General features: G+C 41.0%; 1 protein-coding gene across 3 annotated transcripts in view; it reads left to right on the forward strand.

Annotated features, from left to right (window-relative positions):
* Nucleotides 1-19,512, forward strand: part of EGFLAM (EGF like, fibronectin type III and laminin G domains) — a 175,418-nt gene that overhangs the window by 59,355 nt on the left and 96,551 nt on the right. For 2 of the 3 annotated variants that reach the window (XM_081283692.1, XM_081283694.1), the window contains 5 exons: nucleotides 1,846-1,955; nucleotides 3,331-3,414; nucleotides 6,234-6,260; nucleotides 16,404-16,521; nucleotides 17,578-17,713. In XM_081283692.1, coding sequence (XP_081139818.1) covers nucleotides 1,846-1,955; nucleotides 3,331-3,414; nucleotides 6,234-6,260; nucleotides 16,404-16,521; nucleotides 17,578-17,713 — 475 coding nt within the window. The remainder of the gene's footprint in view (nucleotides 1-1,845; nucleotides 1,956-3,330; nucleotides 3,415-6,233; nucleotides 6,261-16,403; nucleotides 16,522-17,577; nucleotides 17,714-19,512) is intronic. The other variant, XM_081283693.1, reaches the window with a different exon arrangement.

The raw sequence follows: 19,512 nt of genomic DNA on the forward strand, positions 1-19,512 counted from the left end.
AGACCTTCCATGACTCTTTTCCTATGATCTTCTCTTCCTTTTGGGTGTCGTCTTTTCTGTGGATAGGGTAGTATAAGAGCATCGCCCAGGATTCCCCTAGGAGGTCAATTTCTAGTTAGAAAACCAGAAAGGACTGATCCTTCCTCTCCAGACCCTTGGTTGAGCCAAGAGGAAGCACATGGCCTGAGTTTAGCCAATCTGATGGGACTTTAAATCTTGAACTAGGGCAGAACCAGAAAGATCACTGAAGTAGTGAAAGTTGTGGGGGGGGGGGCAGGAGAGAGCTGTCTCCTAGTCTCACAGTTTCTACTAAGTGACAGAATTGAGCCTCTATTACTTGGTCTACCAGAGGACTTTGGGTTTGATTTATTAAAAACGTTGGTGAGACAACTGATTACTTAGTTACTCAGTAAATAATAAGAAAAATCTGAGGTATATCTGGAGACTTTTATAAAATGTATGCAATATCAAGTTAATACCACATAATATGTGGGGTTAATTGAGAAATTTCCTCTGCTTTATTGAATCATTAAAATAAATTTGAGTAATAAAAACACTCCAGTGTAATAAAGAAAAAACATTGGTGAGCATCCCTGGTAACAAATTGGCCCTAGTGCAATAAATAGATATATTGGATCTCTATGAATTGCAAAGTATCCTCATTGATATGCAGGAGAATTGTATGTTGTCAATAAAAAGAAAGCACATCAAGACATTAGTAAGTGGAAAATCGCAGTGCAGAACATTCACTCATTTAAGGAATGTTCATTGAGCCCTATTGCTTACTAGTCTCTGTATACTGATCAAGGCTGACCTGGTTCCTGCCCTCGTGGACATTATTTTAAATGGCAAAACATGAGAGATATATTGTTTGACAACAGCAGAATGCCAAGTTCTCTTAATTATGGCACATGCATTGCAGGGAAGCATTTATGGCCATTAAACATAATGATTTTAATGACTGTAAATTAAGTGAAATAAAATTTAAAACTACGAGCATATATGTATATGTACATAATTACTACATTATAATTACAACAATTCAAAGCAATAAAAAACACACAGAGAATCAAACAACTTTTTAAAATGTTGTATATAATCCAAAGGAGACATACCAAAATGCCAATAGGACTCATCTCAGAATGATATGATCTTTTTCATTTTCTAAATTATGACAATTTGCATGTTGCTTTAGAGTTTATAATTATAAAATGGTTTAAGACAAGTAGACAGTAAAATGTTTGAAAAAAATGTAAATCTTATTTTATACTTAATCATATTTTAAAAATGTTTCATTATAATAAAATACTAGCTATATAAGCAGACTAATGCACAACCAGAGACAGCTCTCTCCTGCCCCCCACACCTACAACTTTCACTACTCAGGAATTTAATCTTCAGTGATCTTTTTGGTTCTTAATTAGTTCAATTATAATTATATATTATAATTATTATATATTATATATTATAATATATAATGGGTAAATAAAAATTCATTGTCTTTCTTGAATCCATTTCAAATGCCTAGAGTCAAGTCATGTATGTCTGGTCTACAACAAACAAAATCTTGGTTTCTGGCCCATTACTATTAGAACTTATGGAATGAACCAAGGTCAATAGTGGGGCTGATTTCTCTACCAGTGACAGGTTGGGAGAAGATGGCAAAAATTTGGTGGGGTCAACTGAGACAGGGGTGGCACATCAGAGGGATGACTACATTTCTGGCCTGTGGAGCCGTCTTTAAGCATGTTCTTCTTTTGTGAGTTCACAGTCTTAAATCTTGTGTAAATACGCTGATGGTAAGATGCATTGATCTTTTAACATAATTTCTTTGTTTGGGGGCAGGCAAGGTGGGGCCTCCTCTTGACATCAAGCTGGGTGCCCTGAACTGCACAGCTTTCAGCATCCAGTGGAAAACGCCACGGCATCCTGGAAGCCCAGTCACTGGATACACCGTGAGTACATGTGGGGATTTCTGCAGTGGGCATGTTGGGGTGACTGTACATGCTCCCTATCTTTGTACCTCCTGAACAGGTTGAGTATGCCTTATTCAAAATGCTTGGGATCAGAAGTGTTTTGGATTTCTGACTTTTTTCATATTTTGAAATATTTACATATGCATAATAAGATGTTATGGGGATGGGACCCAAGTCTGAATACACAATTCATTTGTTTTACATAAACCTTATGCACATAGTCTGAAGGTAATATTTTTAGTGGACTTGCATTTTGACTGTGATCCATCACATGAAGTAAGATGTCAAATTATCTACTTTTGATGTCACATCAGGCACAAAAAGTTTCAGATTTTGAAGCATTTCAGATTTCAGAATTTGTGGATTAAGGGTGCTCAACCTGTCTATGGCCTCCTTACTACCAGTCCTCTCATATTAATAACCGCCTTATTCTCTTCTGGTGAAACTATAAGAAATATTTCAAGGGCATTTCTAAGACCCCTAGGAATGACCTCTGCATTAATCAGGATCTATCGAGTTCTTTCTCTGTGCAACAATGGAAAAATATAAAGCAAGTAGAAGATATGGTTTCTGCTATCCAATTGCCTAATATCATTGGGAGAAAAATACAGAAACCTGAGAAATCATAGGGAGCCACCGTGGAATGTTATCAATAAGTACAAACAAACGTATGAACTGAATGAAAGATATGGACAGGCAAAGTGGAGGAGGGAGCATAGAAGGTACCCTACAATTAGAGGCTGAAAATTGGGCAGATTTTGGTTCTCCAAAATGTTTTTGTTAAGTAGTGTTATTAAAAATAAACCAAGTTTTAGAAGTCAGGGTATTTCAAATAAATATTTGGAGTTCTGAAATCTCTGAGACATCCAGACAGTTGGACACACTGATCCCATATTCCTATGGGACACCAAGCCCACTGGAGATGAAGGACCCATTTGAGATGGGATGAAAGACCTCAAGTCTGACCAGTCCTTACAGACTCCAGTTCACCATCAGCAAGTATTCATCATGACCTCGTCCTCTGGTCTTCTTAGAGAGACATATTTCTGAACTCATGGCATATCAAATATGGGAAGATGCAAGATTACCTGATAGGGTCATGGTTTGGGGAAATAGGAGAGGAGCGGGGTCCAGCCCCCACCCCCCTTCACAGATAACGTTGTCTTCCTCCCGGCCTCTGCAGGCTTCTGAATTTGTAACCACACCAGGTATGTCTGACGTTCATTCCCACAAACTAGGAACTAGTGGGGTGGCCTAATGCCCCTCAGAACCTGCTTTCTTTGTGAGCAATTCAAACCTTTGATCTTGGAGAAGTAGAGACTCTGTTCTTACCAGGTGTCTGTGTCTTTTCAAGGTCTTTTACTCTGAGGTCGATGCAGATAAGTCCCTGCAGGAGCGGTCGCACAGTGTGCCTCTCAGCCAGGATACCCCAGTTGCTGTGAGTATGTCCATGCTGGCAGCCCCTCAGAACACCTGGGCCTTGTCATTGGGGGGAGATTCAGAAAGATTTCTAAGTTAGTACGTGAGCTGCCATCCATGTAATAATCATAACGAATGTCTGCACAGTCCTTTAGAATTTCCAAACGTCTTTGTGTACATTGCTTCTGAAAACTGCCATCTATCTTTCCAGAAAGGCAGGCATTTGATAAAAGAGTCCTGGTGCAAATGCAGGACTCAACCCCATTTTGTCATGAGAGGAAGCAGTGACCTTACGGCTATTTTTCCCCCTTGTTTTCTTCATAAAGTTCAATTTTGATTTTTATTTTGTTGCAATTTCAATAAAGCCTTCGAAATAAATATAACACGTTTATATCTTCCCAACTGCCTGGAGACACAATGCAGAAAAAAATGATGTAATTTGAAATGTATATTCAAATGGTCTAAGTTGTTTATTTTCCTTGTCAAGCTCAGCACCAATTGTCAGCTCTTCCTCTGTTCCTTTTGTTTCCCTTTAAGGTCCCTCTGGGTAACGTCTTGCCTTAGGCATCTTCTGGTTTCTTTTCTTTCACTCTCTTCCTTCCTTATTCTGCTACTATTCTCAGCTGGAGTCTTTGAGGGGCTCTTCAAGGAGTTACAGCAGTGCCCCTAACGCCATTCTAATGGTGGTGGAGGCAGCTGAGGCAGTGTTTGTCCTATTTAATAAGTGCCCGCTAGGTGCAGCCCAGTTTGAAAATTATTTGTCATCTTTGATAAGTGGCTATTACTTATTTAGTGTCTGTCACCCACCAGGCTCTGTCCCCTCATGCTTTACATTTGTTTTTCCATTTAATCTTCATGACTATCCTATGATCTCATCTTACTAACAGGAATGCTGAGACTCAGAGAGGTGAAACAATGTCCTCAAGTCATATATTAGTGTAAGAAATAGCATCTACTATAAACCCAAGGCTGATATTTCTGAACTCCAGAACTAGCTAGTGACCCATAAAGAATGGATGCACCCTTCCAGCTTGCTTGTATTTTCATGGCATGCTTTTAATCTTGATCTAGACTTTTGTTAAGCAGTCCCTGTTAGCCTCAGAAGCTGACAGCCCCAGCCTTTGTGGTCCACACTACCATAACAGGGGAGATTGGGTTGTCTAGGAAACCACAAACTTGAGGTTCCTTGTCCTCTTGACAGCTCTGGAACTTTCCACAGACCCACTGACTTCAACCAAAGGATCAACATTTTCCCTGGAAGTGCCCATAGCCAGCCCAGCCTTATGTCCTGCAGGGTCACAGCATCTCAGTGGAGGTATTGAGAGTTTAGAGCTAGGGATGCCATGAAGTTGGGACAGTACTTCTGAAATTGAAAGCCTGTCTATCATATGGGATCTGGGCTGAAAATTGACATCTCTGTGAAGGAGACTGCAGGGAAGTGAGAAAATAGGATCAGGAAGGAAATCAATACAATGGGTTTCCAGATCTGCTTTTTCTACTTACATGTTACAAGTTTGGCCAAAGCCACTTAACCTGCCTAAGCTTCCACTTTCTCCCATGAAAGGAGATAATACAGACTGTTGCAAAAAACAAATAAAATCATGTATGCGAAAAGTCTTTCCTAAAGTGTAAAAAGGCCTTACAGATGTTAGTTACCATTCCTGATGACATTTATGTTAAATATATTCTCTGTTATTTACATCCAGTCATTAGCATATGCTGTGAAATTCTAGCATTTATCATCTTGCTGATTTCAACAAACTGGCACAGAGGTTTCTACATGTCTAGCATGAGATAATTCACCATCCCTATTTTGGGGGCAAACATTTAGTCTTATTGGAAAAACCACATTCATACCAATAATGCAATTAGAGAACAACGTAAGACATACCAACTGTCACTAACATGGCACTTACAGTCTTTTCCTTCCTGAAGAAGAAAAGATGAGTGTAGGACCAAGCAGTCCAGAGTTAACTTAGGGCTGGAAATAGAAGCAAAGAACTTTCTAGAAAAGCAGGTATGAGGAAGGGGCATCCCAATGGGAGGGAATGGTTTGAAGCCCAGGAATGAGTGTGCGGGTGTGCATATGCCTGTCTGCATGTGTGTTTGGTTGGGGTGGGGGGAGTTGCAGTGTATACAGCATGGAGAGAGGAGGTGGTAACTGGATGTAGTACAGTAAGTCAGGGAGAGAGGACAGCTTGACAGCAGAGTGGCTCTGGGTTTCTGTGTGCTTTCAGATTCCCATATTACATCCAACCATCTGGGTAACCTTTCTGGGCCCATTTCCCATCAACAAAATAGGGACTCTGATAGTATCTGTACCACAGGTGGTGGATCTGTGGTTCCCAAGCTGTGCTTCAGGGAGCCCTGGGGCTCTGTAGCAAGCTCACAAGGTCATTGCAATATTTAAAATTTTCGAGGAAAACATCAAAGTCTGTGTGAACTACTGTACTAACAAGTTGTTTGGCTATAACTACTTAACAAATGGAATTGTTAGGGGCATCTCTTTTGGTCTAGAGATGCTATAAAAATGTTATGTTAGAAACTAAGTGTGCCATGAACACAGAAGGTTCGGGAACCTCTGTACTATATCCTACCATCCTTAGAATACAGATGTTGTATTAAAAGAGGTGATGGATGTAAATCCCTCAGAATGGTACCAGGCATAGAATAAGAACTAGGTTAAGTTCTTGGTAAAATTCACATTGCATGGATGCGTGTTTGCTACCCTGGCTATAGCTAGAGAGAAGGGGCAGGTGCTGTGGGTTCATTTCAGTCCTGATAGTGTTTTCTCACTCTTTCCCCCGCCCCCTCTCTCTCTTTGTTGTTGTTCTCCAGGTACAACCTGATCAACAGGCAATTTTTGTAAGTATGTTTTAGGAAATCCTGCCCCAGTGCAGAATTTGGTGGGAATTTCATTAAAATGTTGAATTTTGCTGCAACCCCTCACACTGATTAAGGCAGTGGAGAGTGCGCCTCTTGGGCAAGCAGGAACTTCTGAGTGCACTAGGTATATTTTTAATCTTTTAGAGAGGAACTGCTTTTATCCTTGTGTGTGCTGCTTCACCTCACATGGCAGACTAAGGTTAAGAGAAGCATCTTTAAAGGTTGAAGTAATTTAAGCTCTGTTTCGAGCCTAGGTGAAACTGATTGAAAAAGAGAGAAAATGTTAAAACTAGTGATCTGCACCCTGGAGGCACCCTTCTTTCTCTTAACCTCTCCTTTCTTTACTCCAACAAATTCAGATTGTCTTTTCCATAAGGCAGGATCCAGCATCTAAAAATGGTTGATTTGATTTTTTCAGATTAAATGCCAAGTAGGGGATTGGATTGACAAATGGTTGATCTGATTAAAATGATAAATTGAGCAAAATAACTTGGTTTTTAATGTGGAATTCTGATGCATTGTTGGATAATCTGCCTCCTAGAGGCTTCCAATTTGGTTAGTATTTCACACCCACTGTATCTTTTGTCTTACAAGAACAGCTATAGATGTCATCCTGGAAAACAAAATAGTAAAACAAATCAGGATCATTTCATAATATTTTAGAGTTAGAATCAGAAAAGGATGTTGAGACTGGTGGTTTCCACACTTTTTGATCATGCATACCATCAGTTAAAAAATATTTGAGCATACATCAATGTATGTATATTTTTGTATTTATAAATTATACATATACCACTGTACTAATATATTATGTACATTTTTAAAACCCACAGAATTTTTTAAAGGAGGAGATAGAATAGAAATAGAAAGTTCTTCTGTTTCCTCCTGGCATCTAAGTAGATTGTCTCGTTCACCCAAGAGACAATCTACTCTGCTCTGTTACCTGTTGGTCTTGTTGACCCAGAACAGTGATTCTATTTGGGTCTATCCAAGATTAGAGAAAGAAAACTTTATCCAGGAATCTGAAGACATTGCATCTAGTCCCTGCTTTGTCGTTAGAGCAAGAGTGACCTTGTCCAAGGTCACTGAGCTCCTCTGAATCTCTTTTTTGAGACTATAAAATGGCAGGATGGATTAGCAATGGTTTCTGACTGGAGATATTTTGCAAATGTGTGTGGGTGGGGGGGTGGTATGGAATATGTGTGGGCATTTTAGTGGACAAGCACCAGGGTTGCTAACTTCCTGCAGTTCTCAGGACAGAGGGAAATTTTTCCAGCCCTTAAATCTAACACTTCCCCTGCAGCAAAGCCCTGGAAAATGCTCTCTGATTTCCTGTAGGCACTTGAGAAAACAGAAATCCCTACAAGTCCTTCCCTCTCTGCTCTGCATAGGCTTCCTCAGAGCTGCTGGAGAAAGGACTCCAGGAAGATGTCACTTTTCTATTTCTCTGGTGTCTTCCATTGAGTGATGCTAGGTATTCTCAACAGCCTCTAAGAAAACCTTGACTTGTAGAGTTACTGTGAAGTTGTTTACCATTTATCAATGAAGCTTACATGAGAAGAATTGAACAATTTTGATGTCGAACCATTTCCCCAGAGAGGATAAATGGCATTCCCATTGCTGCCCCGCAGAACCTGGATCTCCTGGCTTCTAGTTCAGTTTCGACTACTTCCTGACTCCTCTCAGCTGTGCTCATTGGACTAGTGGGTAGGACAACCTTTGCTTCATTTATGAAGCCAAATGATCTAGGTTTTCAGCAAAAGGAGAAAATAGTAGCATGTAAGTACATAACATTGAGGTCCAAACTCAGGGTAAGAGACAAGTTCAGAGCCTTTCAATGTGGTTTCATCAATGCAGAGTGAAAGGTATTTGGTAAGGAATAGTCACATGTTTTGGGGGGGTTTCTACATGACTACCCAGATTGGGTAGTGAGGATACAAGTCTAGCAGTCCTCAAACTCAACGTAATAGTAATTTTAACAGGATATGCCTTGCGTTTCCCTCCTGGGACCCTTTGGATATTATTAGGGCTCCTCTGGTGGCTTCCCTGTGCCAGAGACGAAGGCTCTTTCCATCCCATTGTTTTGCCAACTCCTTGTGACCTTGTCCCCAAGGTCCCAAATGGCTCACGGTCACATCTACATTCTAGCCAATAAGGGATAAAAAGAGGAAAAGGAACACATGCCTCTTCCTTTTAAGGGATAATTCAGAAATTGACCTCAGCATTTTCACTTCCAAAATATTGGTCAGAATCTAGTCACATGGCAACACCTGGAAGAAAGGAACACAGGGAGTCTCCAAGTGGCCACATCCAAAACAAAATATAAGACTTTCAAGTCAAGAGTAATGAATACTAGAGGATGACAAGTCATCCAGGTCAGACTGTGACTAGAGGGAAAAGACAGCTGAACTTGAACTTTGGAAAAACAGGCTAGCCTGAGAGTTAAATACACTATATCTTGACGTCAGGCAATAGGAAACAGATGAAGTTGTGGTATGTCTTAGGATGTAAAGTAGACTCACTGTTGCCCCTAAGGACAGTTTTATAAACTCTCTGGATCTGGTTTCTTCATTTGTGAGTTGGGGAGTACAGGACTGACCTCTTAGGGCACTCATTAGGATTAAAAGAGGCAATGATGTGCCCAAATCTTATGAATTTCAAAACGCTACATAAATTTAAGCTATTACAATTATACCAATTATGAGATGAAAACTCGTTGTTATGGCAACCTGTGATGAAGGCAAGAATCCCGGGGAATCGCTCACCTGCTTCAGAGTTGCTCGAGCTTCCTCCTTGGGCTCAGTGAAATGACTTGTCTCGATTGTCTTCCCCAGAAGCAAATTCACTGATTAAACAATACCTACAAGGGGTGTTGGAAAGACAAAAGAGGCAAGTTTGGTTCTGAATTTCAGAAATGTGTAGATAAACACAAAGCACAGTTATTTTGCAGCAAAGTACCCAATTTTCTTTTTTTAATTTTTTTTATTGGTTGTTCACAACATTACAAAGCTCTTGACATATCATATTTCATACATTAGATTGAAGTGGGTTATGAACCCCCAATTTTATTCCAAATGCAGATTGCAGAATCACGTCGGTTACACATCCACAATTTTACATAATGCCCTATTAGTAGTTGTTGTATTCTGCTACCTTTCCTATCCCCTACTATTCCCCCCTCCCCTCCCCTCCCATCTTCTCTCTCTACCCCATCTACTGTAATTCATTTCTCTCCTTGTTTATTTTCCCATTCCCCTCACAACCTCTTATATGTAATTTTGTATAGCAATGAGGGTCTCCCTTCATTTCCATGCAATTTCCCTTTTCTCTCCCTTTCCCTCCCATCTCATGTCTCTGTTTAATGTTAATCTTTTCTTCCTGCTCTTCCTCCCTGCTCTGTTCAAAGTACCCAATTCTCAAAAAAAAAAAAAAAAAAAAAAAAAAAAAAGAAGTGGGGGAATGTATCTGGAGAGACAGTTGAATTCATCTGGTCTCTGGTCCAGGGCAATTTCTCTCACTCTATTTTTCACCATCTTGTGTGGAAATAAAGTGCATAAGACATAAACATCAGGAGTTGTTCTCAAACTTCTACAAGGCAATAAAACACTGGTTTTTTAATTTGAAAAAGAGCACATTCCACATCTTCTACAGTTTGATGCAAGTCTGAAGCTATAGTTGCAAGACATTCAAGGACAGAAATGTGAAGGTTTGTGGAATTGTGTGGTATTTGTCTAAAAATTCCAAAGGTTATCTTAAGTTGCAATATAACAAGGGGCTCCCCTTGGGAGGAGAGATCTTAAAGTGATGACAGTTAAATCACTTGGACCCAACTCATGGCCCCAACTCCTCTATACTCTTCACCCTTGCACCCTCATGCCAACTTGCTGGCATATAAACAGGAAAAGACAGGCTGGGAACAGTTGGCTCCTGGGAGGCTCACCCAGTACCTCTCACCTGGCTAAGAGCAGCACGGACCTTCCACATGGTATGAACAGTTCAGGTGTTTTAAATCTATGTGTGGAACAACTAAAAATATAATTTTCCTTTTTTCAGTGGTAAGATTTACATTTATTGTACATTAACTCCACATTTATAAAGTAATCATAATCTAGTCTTCGGTGTTTATGATAAGTAACGTTACTTAGTGTTTCTCATCTAGTATTATCCAGTTAGACCTTGTGCCATGGAGTCAAACTGAGCAGGGTGAGAATCCCCATTCTGTAAGTTATTACACCAATATCCTTCAGTTAATTGTGAATTTTTCAGAGCTTTATTTTCCACTTCTGCAAATAAAAATAAGAGTGCCACCAACTTCAAAGGACTGAGGAAGATTTAAATAAGGCCATGTGTGTGAAAACACCAAGGGCAGAAAAATCACCCCTCAAAGGGTAGTTAAGGAGAGCTAACCTAACAAGCTATGTTAAATTTTTTGAGTTCTTTGTATATCCTGGAGATCAATGCTCCATCTGAGGTACAGGTGGCAAAGATTTTCTCCCATTTTGTAGGCTCTCTCTTCATGTTCTTGATTGTTTCCTTGGCTGTGAAGAAGCTTTTTAGTTTGATCCCATTTATTGATTCTTGGTTTTATTTCTTGCACTTTAGGAAGAAGGAAATCAGTTTCTAGGCCAACACGATGGAGATTTGGGCCTACGTTTTCTTCTAGTAGGCACAGGATTGCTGGTCTAATGTGTAGGTCCTTGATCCACTTTGAGTTGAGTTTTGTGCAGAGTGAGAGATAGGGGTCTCATTTCATTTTATTACATAAGGGTCCAGTTTCCCCAGCACCATTTATTGAAGAGGCTATTTTTTTCTCCAATATATGTTTATGGAGCCTTTTTCTAGTGTGAGATAACTGCACTCATGTGCATTTGTCTCTGTGTCTTCTATTCTATACCATTGGTCTTCATGTCTGCTTTAGTGGCAGTACCATGCTGTTTTTGTTACTATAGTTCTGTAGTATAATTTAATGTCTGATATTGTGATGCCTCCTGCTTCACTTTTCTCACTAAGGGTTGCTTTGGCTATTCTAGACCTCTTGTTTTTCCAAATGAATTTCATGACTGCTTTTTCTATTTCTATAAAGAATATAATTGGAATTTTATTGGGAATTGCATTAAATCTGTATAGTGCTTTTGGTATTATGGCTATTTTGACAATATTAATTCTGCCTATCCAAAAACATGGGATACCTTCCTATCTTCTAATGTCTTCTTCAATTTCTTTCTTTAGTATTCTGAGGTTTTCATTGTCTTTCACCTCTTTTATTAGATTGATTCCCAAATGTTTTATTTTCTTTGAGGTCATTGGATATGGGACAGTTTTTCTAATTTCACTTTCAATTGATTCATCATGGATGTATAGGAATATGATTGATTTATGGGTGTTAATTTATATCCTGCTGCTTTGCTGAAAGCATCTGTGAGTTCTAGAAGTTCTCTGGTGGTGTTTTTTGGGTCTTCTAATATATGTCATCAGCAAATAGGAATAGTTTGAAAAGAGAAGGGATTCTAAAGCAAAAGCCCACCAGAGCATTGAGTTGGTTTGAGAGTGTGTTTTGCTGCTTGAGATGAACCTGGAGTGGCATTTAGGAGAAAATAAGAACAGGTTCTTGGATTCACCTGCTCCCTTCAGACCATTCAACTTGACATAATCCCAAGGATAGAGGTGGAGCCAGGATGCACAGATGCCAGGAGTAGAGAAGGAGAGGAGCGATGAAAACAAGACTTATGTTCAGCAAAGACCCCTTGTGCAGCTCCATGGAGAGAAGATGAGCAGGAGGGAGAGAGATGCAGATTGGAGACAGCTGCTCTCTAGGATGCTGTAGAAATGACTCAGGGAGTCAAGGGGCCTTTATGAGGGCATTGAAGTGAAAATGGAAAATGAGAATGGTCTAAAAGTTGTGGTAGAGGTAGACCACAGGAAATCGCTCGTGTCTTTGGAGTTAGTTACTCCTGAGCCAAGGGCAAGGGTATTATCTTAGTCTGCTTTATGTTGCTATAACAGAATATCACAGACTGGGTGATTTATAAAGAAAAGAAGTTCATTGGTTCATGAAACTGAAGGCTGGGAAATCCAAGGTCATGGCACTGACCCCTGCTCAGCATCTGGTGAGGGCGTCTTGCTGCATTACAACACAGTAGAAGATGGAAGGACAAGAGAGAATGAGAGAAAGGAGGCGAAGGCACCTTTACAACAAGCCCACTTTCTCAATAGCTAATCCTCTCCCTCCATAACTAGCCCACTCTGCACGGCCATTCATTTGTGAGGGCTCTGCCCTCAAGACCGAATCATCTTCTATTAGACCCGTCTCTCAACACTGTTGCATGAGGACGGAGCTTCCAGCATATGCACTGTGGGGTCACATTCAAACCACAGCTGATACTGATGCTCTTGACAAGATGGGTCAGTGCTTGAAGCTGGTTTCTGGATGAGGTAATCTGTTTATATGGGACATTTTGGCTCTTGGTTTCTTTCTTTTGTTTCACTTCAGTTCATTTGTTCATTCATCAAAAAGCATTGCATGAGCATTTGCTATGGGTCTGATAATACTATGCTAAGCTCTGGGATGCCAGAGGAATAAGAACTGGCCTTCTACCCTCCAGTGGGTGGGGAGAAGGTGACAAATTAACAGACAGTTACAATGTAAGGTGAGTGGTGTGAAGATTGAAGTCCACCAAGGACACCCAGGAGGCACAGAGGAGGGGCACCTAACCAGACTGGGGCTGGGGTTAGAGATATGAGGTAATGTCTCAGCTGAATTGAGTCATGAAGGATGAGCAGGGTGAGCCAGGCAAGAGTAGGCAGAAAGACGCTTCATGTAGAGGGAGCAGCAGGTTCAAAGGCCCAGAGGCAAGCGATTGAATGGCATAAATTTGAGTCCTGCCAAGTTCTTAAGTATGACTAGAATGTAGAATACAAGAAAAGGAGGTGGCAAGGAAGGATATTAGAAGGATACACAGGGGGACACAAATAGCACTATTCTAAGGGTGTTTTAAAGTAGAAAGAGTTATGATGGGATTTAAGATTTATAAATGTAACTTTAGCAGAGTGTGGGGTCTAAACTGGAGTACAGGCACTTTGGTGGCAAGGAGCCACAGGGTTTGTCTTAATGTTGAGGATTTGGACTTGAATGACTTAAGAATGAAATGACATAAACAGATTCAAATGATACAAAAAAAAGTGGCAGCAACTGAACTGGCAACTGATTGGATGGATGGTGGTTTGGAAGGATGAATGAACAAAGAGAAGGCAGTATCACGAATTTCTCGCTTGGGTAAAGTGAGTGACATAGAACACCACACATGAAGCAATGTTTTGTGATACTTTTGCTAGTAGGAGGAGGAATGAGGGGGTGAGCTTTTGTTGTGTGGAACTTGAGTTGCTTGGTAGTCATCCAGTAGAGTTGGTCAAGAGGCAATCACAAATGCTTGCCTGGAGGTCAAGAGGCAGAGCAGGAGGTGTAGACGTTAGAGGTGCCACCACAAAGGTGGTACCAGAAACTCAGGGTGTAGGAGAAGAGTTTGCCCACAAGTCTACAAAGGGGAAGAGAAGATGGCAAGGGATGAGCTCCTGGGAAAGACCAGCTCTCCAAAGGACAGTAGAGAGAGGGGAAAGAAGGTACAAGATACTAGAAAGCAGCAACAAAAGAAGTAGGAGCCCAAGGAGGAGCGGAACCATGGTTTACAAGGAAGGCCAGAGATTTCAGAAGCTAGAGCAGGCAACAGTATGGAAAGCAGCAGAAAGTCAAAAGATGATGTTGCATTAGATTTGTTAAAGAGTTGTTGTGGGGGCTTTGGTAGGAACATCTCAATAGGTTTGTGGAGGAGAGAGGCCAGATGGGAGTAAGTGGAGGAGTGACCAAGAGGTAAGGAAGTGGAGACAACTTCCAAAAGATGTCTCTGAGGGGAGAAACTAGGGGTGCATGTGTGGTAGGAAGGGATGATTATTTTTGAAATGGGAGTGATTTGAGCAAATACAGAAAAATCAGGTGGGTGCAGGAGACGCTGGAAATACGTGACAAATAGAGGAGAGGAAGCAGATAGGTCCAGAGCTCAGGAGGTGAGCTACCTCCTAGACCAGTGGTTCACAAACCTGGATGCCCATTAGACTCACCTGGAGAGCTGTAAGCAGATGCCTGAACCTTGTCCCCAGAGATTTTGATTTAAGCAGAATGTAGTGGATCCCAGGCATCAGTTTTTATTTATGTTTTCAAATCTGTAATTATTTACATTTTCAGATCTTCTAATGATTCTAATGTGTAGTCAGGGTTTAAGAACTACTGTATTAAATTTTGACAATTGTCCATTGAATGCTTTCAAAACACTTTTTATGAATCTTCTTAACTTTCTTTTGCAACAATGAATGTTTCATTACCTGCAGAAGACATTTTGAAGAAATATGCTATGCCGGCTCTCAAGTGGCATACAATCTCGTAGGAGAAAAAGTAACAATATGTCATACAGGTCTCTTATCTAAAGTGCTTGGGACCAGAAGTGTTTCAGGTTTCCTTCCTCCCTCCCTCCCTTTCCTTCCTTCCTTCCTTCCTTCCTTCCTTCCTTCCTTCCTTCCTTCCTTCCTTCTTTCCTTCCTTCCTTCCTTCCTCCCTCCCTCCCTCCCTCCCTCCCTCCCTTCCTTCCTTCCTTCCTTCCTTCCTTCCTTCCTTCCTTCCTTCTTTCCTTCCTTCCTTCCTTCCTCCCTCCCTCCCTCCCTCCCTCCCTTCCTTCCTTCCTTCCTTCCTTTTTCTTTCTTTTCTTTTGTAATGTTTGCATATACATAGTGAGATATCTTGGGAATGGGACCCAAGTCTAAACATGAAATTTACTTATGTTCATATGAACTTTCTGATCATAGCAATATTTTTAGTGCACATGTGTTTTGACTGTGACCTGTCATCTAAAGTCAGGAGTAGAATTTTTCTCATGGTATCATAACAGTGCTCAAAAAGTTTTGGATTTTGGAATTGGGAGTTAGGAATGCGCTCTCTCTCTTTCTCTCTCTCTCTCTCTCTCTCTCTCTATATATATATATATATATACACACACACACACACACACACACACATATGTATATATATATACACACACATTATATATTTATAATATATATATATATATATATATATATATATTATAAATTAGTAGCAGGGCATTTAATATGGAGGGATCTCTATGTATATATATATATATATACACATTATATATTTATTATATATATATATATATTATAAATTAGTAGCAGGGCATTTAATATGGAGGGATCTCCAGGCGTAGATGGTCAGGGAAGATATCAAGGGGAGGGCTTGAGTATCAGAGTAGATGAGCAACCCAGGTGAACAGAGAGGAGCCTGGTCCCCACACACCTAAGACAACAGTCATTGTTAGCTGTTTCTTGAGTACATTCTCCTTACCAGCTCCTGGACATACATTGTTTCATGATGACCATGTAAGATAGTTGTATGTCATATCTGTTTTACTGAGGAAGAAGCTGAGGCTCATGGGATTTGATTTCCAGGCCACAGCTAGTAATAAGTGGGTGAATCAGGGTTCAAGGGCAGGTTGGTTGACTCCAGGCTGGCTCTTTTTCCACTATCGTGTGCTGCTGCTTCTCACTGAGGAGGCCCAGGCTCCCACCTACCCTTTAGCACTGTAGGCTTGGGGACACAGGATAAGTTCACACATCCATCCATCCTTAATCCTAATGTTTCTCAATGGAGGGTCCCTGGACACACAGCAGCAGCATCACCTGCTATGAGACTGAACCCTAAGCATCTGCAATCTGAAAATGAAAAGAAAGAACTGGGGGAATCCAACCCTGGGAAAGATCATTCCAGCAGCCTCTAGTCTGATCAAAGAGTTCGAATATTGACAGCAACATTTGATGATGTCAATGAGCCCTGGTAGTAGTACAGTATATAGATTCCGTAAAAGTAACCCTTCAGTCTTGGGAATGTTATGGTATTTTCCTTTTAGCAAATTTTAAAACTAGGCCAATTCTAGACAAAGCAAACTATCTGAGTTCTAAGCATTTTCACAGGAACCTCAAGATGTAAACCTTATGGAAACTATACAGTTTGCTCAAAAGGAATTCTGACCTTTGGCACCTTTCTTGTTTGATTATTGACAGGAAGAAGTGATTGGAGATTTGAAACCAGGAACTGAATATCGAGTGAGCGTAGCAGCTTATAGCCAGACTGGCAAAGGGCGGCTCAGCCCCCCTCAGCACGTTACCACGTTGTCCCAAGGTAAAGCAGGTTCAAATTCATTCATAACAGGAAAGTGTTGGGCTGCTAGTCATTCGTGCCTTCATTCAGCAAATCCAATAGGGACCCTCTGTGTGCCAGACACTCTGATGGGCTCTGGGAATTCAGCAGTGCCCCCAACACCAGCACAGACCTCTTAGAACTCAGTGGGGTGAGTCAAGATGCTGTCTAATGAGTGTGTCCTCATAGGCTGTGAGAACAACACAGGGATGAGGGGAGGGATCCCTGAAAAGACGATGGCTAAATGGAGAACTGATGGGCTGATAGGAAATAAGGAGGAGAGGAAGGGGAGTGAGAGAGATTTATGTATAGGCAAAGAGAATCCAAACAATGGTCACTAAGGTGGCACTAAGGTGGATGCTGGGGTACAAAAGCAGGTTGATTGCAGTCACTGCTCAGAAGGTGCTCTTGGTAGGGAGAAGGAAATGGTAGCAGGTGGCACCAATGCTTCCCCGGCCAGAGTTACAGAAGTGCTTACGTAGGAAGGTGGGAAAACTCTTCTGGACCCAGGCAATACATGAGAGGTATGAAAAGCTGGACACCACCATGACCTGGTTGGGAGGATCACCTTTACACAAGAGGAAGGCATTTCCCAAATGCCCTCCCATTGCTTTGTATCTTCTTATCAGCAGAGGAAACACACACACACACACACACACACACACACACACACCACATGAATTGGAAAGTAATTTGCAGTAATGGTAAGCATTGAGTTTTCCTGAAGATAAATATCAACTCCAACATGCAAACAGAGATGAAAGTCCATCAGGAGGTGGAAGTACATGTCCTCAGGTCAGCAGAACCTAATATGGGCAGTTTTCTATCCAGATGTGCTGGGAAGAGAAAGGAAGACCAGCTCTCATGACTCAGACCTTATGTGCTGAACACAGTTGTGATTTGTCAGTGTGTGTTTGTTTTGGATTTTGAGGTTGTTGTGACCAGAGATGTTTTGGTCCTGGGAAGCACATTTTTTTTTAATGTATCCAACCTCTCTAGAGCTGATATGATCAGCCTGGTGTTTGTTGTCCTGCCTAGATTCCTGTTGGCCTCCAGTGGCACCCCAGCAGCCACGTGCCCTTGTGGTTTCTGATTCGGAGGTGGCCCTATCTTGGAAACCTGGACAGAGTGAAGGACGCTCCCCTATTCAGTACTATTCCGTGGAATTCATCAGGTAAGTTTGTGTGGTATTTCTAGACCTCAGCTATTCTGAGAGTGATGTAAGGGTACCAGGAAGGGTGGTCATCTGTAAGTCTTCACTACATGGACATTGTGAGAGCACACAGGCTTGGAAGGGCATACTTACATTCTGACCAGTGCCTACGTCCACACCGCTCTGGTGATGGGTCATCTGGTAAACCTGTCCCCACTCACCCATCTCTTCTCTATTTCCCTTCCTCAGTCAGATACAGTTCTGAGCTCTGAAAACTCTCGGGGCACCATTACCAACTAGCCTGCCTGCATTTCAAGCTTGAAACTAGCCCTTCTGGTTTTGAAACATATCTTTGAAGTAAATATTTGATGATGACTTTTCTTGGGGGAGGGGGAAAGCTCTTCAGAAACAAATACAATGCATGGTTTCCTCTGCACCCATATTGCCGTGGGGCAAGTTTCTTGGTTTGATTTCAGCTTTTTTTTTTTCCTATAGTCTACTTCTGCAGTTATTTTTATTCAGCTTGTTAGAGGGAAGATGAGTGATTAAAAGTTAGAATTAAAAGTTCTTTAGTCGTAAAAACATTCTCAGTGCAGCTATGTAATCGTATTGAAGGAAGAGAGAAAGGGAGAAAGGAAGGAAGAATTAACAGTCTAGGGTCTTTCCTCTGAACTCTGGTTGCAGTTTGATTTTGAATTGAAGCAGTGGCTGATCAATGGGTCTGAAAACAACGTGTGTGGAGTTTGCATTCTTTGCATTAAAGACGATGGAGCTCACAGGAGGCCTGCTGCTTTATGGATTCATAAAGAGACTGGTGCAGCACCTCATTCCTAAGGCTCTCTGAAGCTGGGAGGAAGGATCCTGCCATAATCTGATTAGCTATGCTTCGTTTTCTTGACTTCGTAGCCCATTTCTTGGTGGTGAAAAACAGACATTGTTTTTTTCTTTTTTTTTTCAGAGAAGTGTTATACCAAGTCTCTTGAATGCTTGAATATGGAGCTTGTTTCAGACAGGACTTGATTAATTTTAAGTGGCAGAAACTTGAAAGGAGAAGATGGAACAGTAATGTACTGGCTCCTCCTGACTATAAAGTCCAGTGGCAGATATAAAATCAGGGGACTCTAGAGTTGGGTCACCTCACCAGTCTGTGTCCATCTCTCTGCTTTATTGATTTGTTTTCACGCAGGCTTTTCCAATAGGTGGCAAGAAAGCCATCAGACACACAAAACTAGTTTAGTTCACTACGGAAAAGAAAGTGGCTAAATATCCATGCACTAGCAAAATCCCGACGTTCATTCTAATCTGTCAGCCTTAGGTCCCATTCCATTCTCTGAGCCAACCACTGTGGTCAGGATGGGAAGAATCCACAGATTGATCAAAGACAGATTTTACTGTAAATATGGCATAAACCTAAAGTTTATTGATCGAGTATTCAAGAGGGTTGAATCCTCAGAGGAAATTGTGGTGCAGTTTCTGGAACTGGGGCAAATAACACTAGGAATTAGTAAAAGAAAGAAAGTCAGTAAGGAAGGAAAGAAAGAAAGATGTTCATTTCAAAGCCCAAACCAGGGCTGTTCCTTAAGGACAATCCACAATTCTGCTTTTGATCTAATTTGGCAAGCAAAGCCAAGAATATGCCTAGAACAGGGAAGATTCTAATCTGGTTTCCAATACTAGTTAAATATGCAACATTGGAAGTTTTTCATCTATAAAACTTGGAGCAAAACCTAGCATTTATAATTTAGTTACACAAGTAAATTAGACAACACCAACAAAAAAAATTGTAATCTATTAAAATTTAGAAAAATGCTAAGTGTTTT

The sequence above is a fragment of the Spermophilus citellus genome, assembly GCF_964194105.1.
Source record: "Spermophilus citellus genome assembly, chromosome: 1".
NCBI lineage: Eukaryota > Metazoa > Chordata > Mammalia > Rodentia > Sciuridae > Spermophilus > Spermophilus citellus.